The sequence below is a fragment of the Lactuca virosa genome, chromosome 4, assembly GCF_052849685.1.
Source record: "Lactuca virosa cultivar CGN04683 chromosome 4, Lactuca_virosa_CGN04683_v6, whole genome shotgun sequence".
Lineage (NCBI taxonomy): Eukaryota > Viridiplantae > Streptophyta > Magnoliopsida > Asterales > Asteraceae > Lactuca > Lactuca virosa.
The window spans coordinates 431,901,935-431,912,448 of record NC_136429.1 but is presented as its reverse complement, the minus strand read 5'-3'; the positions used below and the strand labels follow the sequence as shown (position 1 = coordinate 431,912,448).

Here is a 10,514-nt window from a genome sequence, read left to right as displayed (position 1 = left end):
AAGAGAATGTAGTCATTCCTTCGAAGACTGGTATGTTTCGAAGAATCAAAATGAAGTCAACCCATAAACGCAAGTCTCATATCCATAAAGTGATTCGAAAACCTCAAATCACTCATCAAGGTGTTTTGATTAGAGAAGTGCCAGTACCTGTTTCTCCGGTGTCTAAGAAACGAAGGGCTGAGGATATGGCAAAACAGTTATCAAAGAAGAAGAACAAGAAGAAGACTCGAAAACTTGTAATTTCTACTGAGTCAACAGAAGATGATGAGGAACGAATTCCAAAAACCCCAGAGATAACTCCTGAGCAGACAATCATCATACCACCTGAAGATTCGGTTGCCAAATCAGTTTCTGAGGAGGTACGAACTTCAGGCATCCCTGCACACGTATCTGATACAGATGCAAATGTCAATATGGGTGATGGTGATGCGAAGAATGAAGATCAAGGTAAATCTACTTCTGCTCCATTTGAAAGCATTGTTTCTTTGTCACAATCCACAATTCCAACTACTTCAACCACTGATTCTCCTACATTCGAACACATTATCAATCAACCATTCACTTCAATTTTTTCTTCTCAATCCACTGATACACCCAAACCAACTTCGAATGTTCAAGAACCCATTTTTATGGAGACAGAAACTGATACAGAGGGGTTTGGAGGTACCTTTGAAGAATTGGAATTTCATGAAGAAGAAGAACAGTTTCCAGATCATATGCTGATGACCATGAAGCAGTTTAAAATTTTGAATCAGAAGTTGAATTCGATAATTCAATCTCAAGCTGATCTGGGGGGTGGTTCATCTGTTTCTCGTTTGGAGGTTGATTCACTGTTGAAAATGCTCGAAGCCAGAGTTGTGAGCAAAGTCTCTGGCATGATTACTGATTCTGAATCTCGAATTTTGGAGAAGGTTGATTATAATGATCAAAATAATGAACTTCGGATCAAATCTCAAACTTCAATGTTTACCACTGATGTGAAAAATTTGAAGAATGTCACAAAGGAAAGGCATGTTCTTTTTGTGCAAGAAGTGAAGAAGGTCAGGGAGGATGTAAATTTGCAGATTCACGAACTTCGTGAAGACATGCAAAAAGAAGTTGCTACTGTTCAACAAGATTATGCATCCTTGAATCAAAAGGTTGATATAATTTGTGATGCAATCACAAGATTTGTTAAATTGTATGAAAATTTGAGTCTGCAACTTACTCAACTTTCAACATCTGAAAGAACAAGCTTTGAGGAAGTGATAACTTTGCTCAAGGAGTTAAAAGAAATTTCTGACAGGCCGGTTTCTTCTTCCTTTATCACTCCTGAATTTTTATCACAGAAGTTTATCCAATTCGAAGCCATTCTCAACAAACAACTTGCTCCACTCTTTCGCATATCAAGTCTTCTTCCAACAACGCATGCCCCGCCTGTTTTCACAGGGGTGCAAGGGGGAGAAAGAAAAACTAGTGAGTCGAAGACTAGTGGTGAAGATGCGAAAGTTGTAGGAAAAGTATTTTCTTCGAAGATCCCAACAACAAAGCCAGTTATTGTGTTTGTTGGGATGGTTACTTCAACAGTTGTTACAACGCTACCTATTACAAGACCTTTTTCGAAAGGAATTGTAATTGGTAAATCTACAGAGACTGGTGAAAGTGGTTCGAAACCAAAAGAAGCAATTGACAATCCAGCCATGAAAGATAACGAGAAATCGATTGTAGTGGGAAAATCGAAAGAAGAAAAGAAGGCTGCAGCTGAAGCTGAAATTGAAAAACTCAGGATGATTCAAAGCATTATGGTTCAGCGTGCTGGTGATCCGAAGGAAATGGACAAAGGTGATCCTGCCAAACACTACGATTATGAAACAATCGAGGCCAAGGTAGCGTATAATCACATGTATTCGTTTGAGAAGAAGCCAAAACAGAGTTATTTGATTACGAATACTGATACAAGCCAGCTGGATTTTCCGATAAACGAAATGATGTTCATCATGCCTCAGTTCAAGGCTGAAGGAAATTTTAAAGAAAAAGATGAAGGTACACACATGAAAATTCGTTTTCATGCTGTTCTTGCAAAAGCCCCTGAGGAAGTGTGGTCACTGGTTAAAATCAAGAAAGTGATCAGTTTGAAAAAGGATGTGATATTCGAAAACACAGTCCAAAATTTCAAGTATGTGGTTGCCAGGGCAAATGGAAATATTTGCGAATTCACTGTTGCAGATTTTCCATTAATGAACTTGTATGATCTTATACAAGTTGCATTACTTTTGAAAGACAAATCATTTTCATACCTTCAAAACACAGAACCCGATGAATTCAAGCTTGGAGTAGCTCACATCAAGATTTTTATCGAAAACTATTATGAGTGCTTGGCACTAAAAGATGTTGAATTAGCTACTGCCAAAGGAATGGAAATTAAAGCTCCGATGGCTCCAACGAAGACTCAAGTAGAATTGAAAAAGTATGCTGATGGTGAAATCTGCTTGAAACCTTTTGGAATGGTATTCGCAGGAAAAGACAAAGCTGGAAAAGCTAAACGGTTCTTATTCCAAGCAAGCGAAGTGGAGAGATATTCAACATCTCAATATACGAACTTGATTGTTCGTATGAATCATTGCAAGAAAAACAATGAAGGAGATAAGAAAGAGCTGAAGAAGATTATCTCCTGGTACACGGAGATTCGAAGAGTGTTACTGTATTCTATCACGCTTCTTACGAATTGAAGACTTCGACTATAATTACAAAGGCGGAGATTGTAAGGGTCGAATTGTTGTAATTAGTCAAAATGTATTTTGAACTCTTCGAATATTTTGTAATATATTTTACTAGGGCGCTTTCATTCTAAGCTTAAGTGTCTAGGCCTTAGTATATTTTTTGTACGCTTTCTGTTCCCTATAAATAGGATATTTTACTAGAGTTAGATAAGAGTTTTTACAGACCTGTTTATTTTCTCTGTAAACATTCGAAAGCGTAAATCAAGCTGAAACAAGATTATATTTACATCCGGTGTTCAATCTCGCATTCTTACTTGAATTCATACTCTGATTAATTCAATACTCGATTCATTGGTTCATCAAGAAGTCTCAAACACTACGTTTCCCATTTTACTCTTTGACTCCAAAGCACAAACCGAACTCTTGGATCACATAATCTACATTACACACATCCGAATGGGTCTAAACCGCTCTTTCCCAAAGCCCGGAGCCTTATGATACTTGATCTTTGGTTCACGGCCCCGAATATGAAACGACCCGAAGCAAGGTGTTACACTTCGTTTAAGTCAGATGCTTAAATGAACGAACGCAAACGATTAAACGAACGAGTTTTCTTATTCATGTTTGTTCCTTTAAAAAAATGCCTTGTTCATGTTCGTTCGTTTATGTTCGTGAACATGCTAAACGAACATAAACGAATGAACGTTAATGAACGTAGATAAATAAGAGTAACTGAACATATATGAACATAAATGAACATATAATATAGTAATGTAATCAAACAAAATTGAATATATATGAACATAAAAGGAGCTTAAATGAATGAATATAAACGAACAACATAAAGGAACATTCATGAACATAATTAAACGAACGGGACCATTTTTCATATTCGTTTGTTTAACTAAACGAACAAGAATTTGTGTTCATCTTTGTTCATTTATTAAATAAACGCACATAAGCAAACTTCACGCCGAACAGTTCATTGAACGTTCAGTTCATTTACAACCCTAAATGCAGGAGTATTTGGGTGGGAATTATCAATAACATTTATAATTTACACAAAAAACCAGATTCATTCTTGGCCCGGAAGAATTCAAACGGGGTATGGTGTAATATCTAAGGCAATGCAAAGATTAAACGAAAATAACATAGATGTGAATGCTTGTTTTAGTCTTGTCCCCGACTCTCGCATAAATATCCTCTTTTGGAAAGATATTTGGTGTGGGGAAGAAACTTTACAAACTCGTTTCCCACATCTCTATCAATTAGAATCAGTTAAAACATGCATATTCATGGAGAGAATATGCAATAATGGTTTTACCTGGAGATGGAAATCGCACCTGATTGATTCCGTCTCACATGCAGAACTTCAAGAATTTTATATCTTGGTGTGTTCAGTGCACTTCAGCTCCGACACCAACATTGGATTTCATTTCAACCATAAACCACAATGAAGATGACGATTGACTCACATATTATTCAATTCATGGGACAACCTATTTGTTGGTCAAATCTTATACCTTTAAATGTGAGATGTTTTGTATGGAGAGCTTGCATATGTAGAATCCCAGTAGCTGAGACTCTTAACTACCGAGACATTATTGTCCATGACGTTAATTGCCAACTCTATAATCAAGTCCGAAATCAGTAAATCATCTATTACTCGAATGTGAATTTGCAAAAGATGTTCATTCATGGATTTCAAATGGTGCGGGATCCAACACATAAATTTCACAACTGTGCGGGAATATGTTAACTTTGCAGCATCGTGGGGAAATTGTCCAAGAAAAAGGCAGGTTGTCACTACTTGACTCTTTGGAAGATGGATGGCAGAAATGATAAAATTTTTCAAGAGAATTCGTACACCCCAACAAAAACGGCATACTCCATCATTATACAATCATACGAGTGGTGCAAGTACAAAAATCTTGGGTCTAGTAGTTGGGGGCAAATGAAGTTGTTCACCTTTTACTCATTTTAATATGTAATCTCATGTATTTTACATTTTTTTCATATACTGTATCTTTCTCATTCATCTTAGTTACTTGCTAAACGATTTGGGTTTTTTCTTTTGGTTATAATCTTATTCGCCTGTTTAAAAAAAAAGTTAGATATCAATAGTTTTTTTTTAACTAAACTTTTAATAATTGTTGTTGTTTTAAAACCGAACTCAGATAAAGGCTGCAAATTATTTAATTAGGTATTTAATTTATTCCATACTCAAGCATACAATCTACCATCTACCGAACAAGTCTTGATACATTTTAAGAACAAGACAATGATTGTAGCCCATTCGTTGAACTTGAACCAAGTGGTGATCAGAGTTCAGTGCTCACCATGTGCTTACACGACGACGGTCTCCTTTAATATGTCGACATCCAAACTAATATGGAAATAAAAATTAAAGTTAATGACGTGAACCTTTTTCCTAAATCATAATTAAAAGTTACAAGTAATCAATTACGAAGGACTTAATTCGAAAGAATTGTTGTAATGATTTTCTTTAATTAGAAAATATGATTTTCATTCTCCGAACGATCAACACAAGTAAAGTTTGTTATATAATATCCGTTTGTGTAGTTTTTTAATCGGGTTGCGCTCACCTTGAAGAACACTTTGTAACAATATATTACACACTCGAAGTGGAGTTAAGATGAATGGAATATCGACTCTCAAATTAAGATGAGATTTTCTTTGTACACATCAACCTACTCCACACACCAATCTAACCTCTAATTTACTTTTAGTGATAACCTATTTTGATCATAAATCTTGGTTTTAACTATTTCCAATGATGTTGACACATCAAACTTTATTACAAATTCCCATTAATATCCACCACGTGTTCTAATTTCATTATGTAATTCTTTTTTACCACTATTAGTCATTCTACTTTTAATCAAATAGCAAAAAATACCCCATTTATTATAGTCTGGGTTCTTTCAAGATATGTACCTTTTTTTGTGCTTTTTTGTTCCTCAAGCATGTTTTTTTTTCTTTTTCATTCGCTTGATGCAATTGTCTTTCTATTTTTTTCGTATTTTTTTTTGTATTCATCGCTTACTCATAATTCTTTCTAACTTTTATAATTATATTAACTATGTTAATAGCGTACACTTCATTTTTTATTTATCTATTTTTTTTATTTTTTATCTTTTTGTTTTCATTTTTTACACACCACACGTAAGGGTTTTTTTTTTCTTTTGACTAATATACCATATATGCAACGATTTATATGCAGTTAATAAAATAGATATAGTATTTGTTTGAATTATTATATATTTTTACAATTAATGATATTAGTTTGGGATTGAGTTTGAATTTTTATATTTTCAATTTACATGTTACGATTTAAACGAAACTGAATAAATTCTGTTTACAAACATTGTTTAAATATTAATAATATTTTTTTATAAAAAAACTATATGTTTTAAAAAAAACTGCATGTTTTATAAAAAATATTACACATTTTATAAAAAAAAACTGCATGTTTTAAAAAAACTGCACTTTTTATAAATTTTTTTTGCATATTTTAATAAACAAACTGTACGTTTTAGAAAAAAACAGCACGTTTTAAAAAAAATTGCGCGTTCTATAAAAAAAACTGCACTTTTAAATAAAAAGCTATACATTTTATAAAAATTTAAAAAAAAAACAAATTATAATAAGAAACAGCAAAGAAGAACATATTTATAAAAATTAAGTTTATGGAAATTGAAGAAAAAATAAAATATTTGTGGGTTTACGGTTAAAAACAAAGATAAAAATTAATGAAAATTATTTATATTATTATATTATAAAATAACGTTATTGTTATTTCTTTTATCTTGATAAAAAATAAGTTTAAAGTTATGAATATTAACAAAGTTAGTAATAAAATTATAATTATTAAATAATAAAGTTTATTTATTGATTGAGTTTTAATGAAATAATTATAAACGTTAGTCTATGTTAATTATGACTTAAAAAGTATAAAAAATAATAATTATATGGTAATAATGACCTAAAAAGTAAAGCTAGTGGTGTATGAGGGTTATATAGATTGGTGTGTCTATAGCAACACCCAATTAGGATATGTGAAATGAAAAGATGGAACTTGAAAAAGTGGAAACAAGTTGTCCCACGTAGGTGGAAAAGCAAACGTTTAGTGAGTCTATACACATGAGTGTGCGTGTGGCCATAGAAGCGGACTTTGAGATAATTAAAATAATTCTCATTAATTTCAATATCGAGGAGAGTACAACATTTAAATCATAAATACAGCACAAATACTAAGACTACTAGGTGTGGGCAACATGTTACCACACCCAAAAGGTGTCATGTCAGCATCCTACTCATACATGGTGTTATAACACCCAAGGTGGAAATGGGCAACATCTAATAACATGTGATAACACCAATTATTTTCTATTTTTTTTATTTTTTTTTATGTTTTTTTTTTCTATATTTCGAATTTGTTTTTTTTATTTATTTATATTTGAAAAGTAAAAAATAAAATTTTAATAAATCTTAAATTAAAAACAACATTAAAAAAATTACAACAAAACACAAAAACATTTAAAAACCTAAAAAACAAAAAAATAAAAAAAAAACAAAAAAAAAGATGATAAAACCTACATTTTTTGCCCTAAAACTATTCATCTTCATCTTCGTGACCAACATAGATGTAATCCGCCAAGTCTTCACGGAGTTGCTTGTGTTTTCGTTGATCTTGAATATCAACCACTCTATGTAAATATTCTGATGTCCCTGGTTGAAATTGCACATGTCTTGGTTCCGTAGGAGAATACGTTGCAATATTGCGTCCTTTATCTTCGACAACCATGTTATGCATTATGATACATGCATACATGATATATCGTAGAGTATCTAACTCATAAGGTATCGCCGCATGTTCAACAATGTGCCATTTTGATTTCAAAACCCCAAAAGCACGTTCAACGTCCTTACGTGCTCCTTCTTGTCGTCTCTTGAAATATTTGTCCCTTGGATCTATTGGGTGTCGAAACGCCTTCACAAACGTAGAATATTGTGGATATATTCCGTCTGTAAGGTAATACCCAAACTTATATTCATTTCCATTCACTGTGAAAAGGAGCATCCGGGGCTTTTCCTGACAAAAGATCGTCAAATATCGGTGATTGATCGAGAACGTTGACGTCGTTGTTAGAACCCGCAACCCCGAAAAAAGCATGCCAAATCCATAAATCTTGTGAACCAACAACCTCTAATACCAACGAAGGCGCTCCATGATGATCGCTCGAATACTGGCCTTTCCACGCCACGGGGCAATTTCTCCATTTCCAGTGTGTGCAGTCAATGCTCCCAAGCATACCCGGAAAACCATGTCTTTCTTCATGCGCCGCATATAATTGTTGCATATCATGCAACGAAGGTTTGCGCAAGTATTGGTCACCGAAGGTTTCGACAACACCTCTTGCCAATAAATACAAACTTTCTCGTGCGGTCCTCCCAGACATTCTCATGTAATCGTCAATAGAATCGGGCGACTCCCCCATTGCCATAAGTTTAATTGCAGCAACACATTTTTGCAACCCTGTGAAGCCTCGTTTGCCTCTAGCATCATATCTCATTTGGAAAAATTCATACCTAAATAAATATTAAACACGTAAAAATTATATCTATATTTATTTAAAAGTGACATTTTATAAATTATAAAAGTTGAAACAAACGATACTTTGCTTCCATAGCGTTGGCTATCCTTTCAAAAACATTTTTTCGCAAACGAAATCTTCTTTTGAAATCGCTTGGTTGATAGACACAATTTTCCGCAAAGTAATCGTTAACTAGTCTATGCCCTTCCTCACGATCTCTATTTAACGCCGCACGTCGCGTGAGTAATGGAGCTGGATCTGGCTGTACTAGGCTGCCTGTATAATACTGGTACATCATACTCACGAACAAATCATCTTCGTCATTATCATCATTGTACGGATGGGCCTGATCAAATTCATCCATATTTTGGTTTTGAAATATTGAAAGAAATATGTAGAGAATTTTGTAGGTAAAAATGAAAGAAATATGATTTGATATAGTATATATATAAAAGTTGATTTTTTTTATGTTACCGTTTGAAAACAAACGGTCAAAATTATGTCGAAAAAAAGAGAAAATCAACCGTTATCACCATAACGCGTCGTGGCGTAACGCGCCTTAACGCGAGCCTGGGGCGGTGTTCCCCGCCATGGCGCCGTTAAGGGCGTATGCCACGTAAGATAACGCCTCATGCGCGTTGCCCACACCCGTTCGTCTAATACAAATAATAAGATTACATTTCTAGTTCCGGTATACCAAATGCTACCATAGGAGAACTACTACCATGTTAATCTCTGCAAATAGTTGAGAAATAATCATCTCCACCCCGAAATAGAAAAAGGCCCATTAGAGGGTCCTAAGTTGTTAAGGCCCATATGGTGTATTTATATATATACTAATTTTGAACTACTGAACAGTTCTTGCATTAATTGGCTGGAATCTTTTTTTTTTTTCTTTTTTTTTCTTCATTTGTTGAACTTGCTTCCTATTGGGCCACTTATATTTTTTTTTTTTTATTCTTTTTCTCCAAGAATTCCCTATTGATTTTATCTGTTACTGTACACGTGTTGTGGTTAGAGTGAAGGTACTGTTCATCATTTACACGGGTCGTCTTCTCCTTTTCCTTTACCGCATCCAGTACCTTCCCACAGTTTCTGTCTTCTCCACCGCTAATCTTAACTTCTACCACTTCAGACCATCCGTTCTCTTCCAATCGCATGATGCTCTTTCGCTCTCCTTTGTCCTCAATCAACCTCCATCCTGTCCTCCTTCTATCTCCCCAAATTCCATCGTCCTCTTCCGATCTCTGTTCATGGCGGACAACCACCAGTGCGATTCCCAGAAAACCTTTACCTCTACATCGATTGAAGGAGAATCTGTGTCAAATTTTCCCTCCGACTTCTCCACTGCTGGTACATATTTTCTATCTTATCAAATTCTTTCCTTCTCCTCTATTCCCCAAAATCCGATTCTTTTATTTCGTGGGCTTCATTTCAGAAGTTAGCAAATCCCAAGTAAGTTCATCATTTGCACTGTACAATGATTTCAATTTATGTGGGTTTCTTAAGCTCGGATCTACATGAGTGCTCCAGTAAAGGGGAAATCTGGATAGATGATTATGGGCCCTATTTTTCGACTTGATTCTGAGCCCTCTTTGTCCAACAGTTGTTCGAACGGGATTTCTAACCTTCTGTGTCGATGAAGCACCTCAACCAGGTAGAATACTGAAAGTTCCGGTTATAAAAAAGATGTTTCTGTTATTAATTTGTATGTAGTAATTCTTTGTTCATCTATTTTAGGGCTTTTTGTATAGGGAGACCACCAACACAGGAAGCAAGAATCAATGACGACTAATGACACCTTCACAGCAGAATGGAGGTGCATCCTTCTCTTTCTTTCTCTATACTCTCTGTCATTGATATAATTTCTTATCATCACCACTAGAAATCACCAGTACGTCGAGGGTTTGAAGCGACGCCTCTTGCAAAGGGTTGCTTCTCTTTGTTTCGCCATCAGCACGCCACCGACCTCCACTTGCTATTTGGTTTTGATAACCAATTGAGGTACATATCAGAATATTGCTCTAAAAACTTAGGGCTTCTGCATTTCTACCTTTTCAGCTTTTGCTTTCTTGACTTCATTTTGTGTATGTATTGTAGATATTTGGCAATTTCTAAGTCTTTGTGTAAACCATTGCTGCTATGTCGCTTATCATACAATCCTCACTCCACCCTCTTCCCTAATTTTTAAACATTA

The 10,514-nt window shown here is 34.6% G+C and overlaps 1 protein-coding gene and 1 long non-coding RNA gene across 2 annotated transcripts; one reads left to right on the top strand and one right to left on the bottom strand.

The window, feature by feature from the left end:
* Positions 1-7,335: 7,335 nt before the first annotated feature.
* On the bottom strand, positions 7,336-8,681 carry LOC145106633 (uncharacterized). Its single transcript, XM_079043589.1, has 3 exons — positions 8,401-8,681; positions 7,937-8,312; positions 7,336-7,815 (listed from the first exon to the last, which is right to left on the bottom strand). The coding sequence occupies exons 1-3, from the start codon at positions 8,679-8,681 to the stop codon at positions 7,336-7,338; spliced, it is 1,137 nt and encodes a 378-aa protein (XP_078899715.1).
* An 830-nt stretch (positions 8,682-9,511) lies between these two features.
* LOC145169177 (uncharacterized) lies at positions 9,512-10,193 on the top strand. Its single transcript, XR_013742345.1, has 3 exons — positions 9,512-9,772; positions 9,924-9,974; positions 10,058-10,193. It is a non-coding gene; the product is annotated as an uncharacterized LOC145169177 (long non-coding RNA).
* The last annotated feature ends 321 nt before the right edge of the window (positions 10,194-10,514 follow it).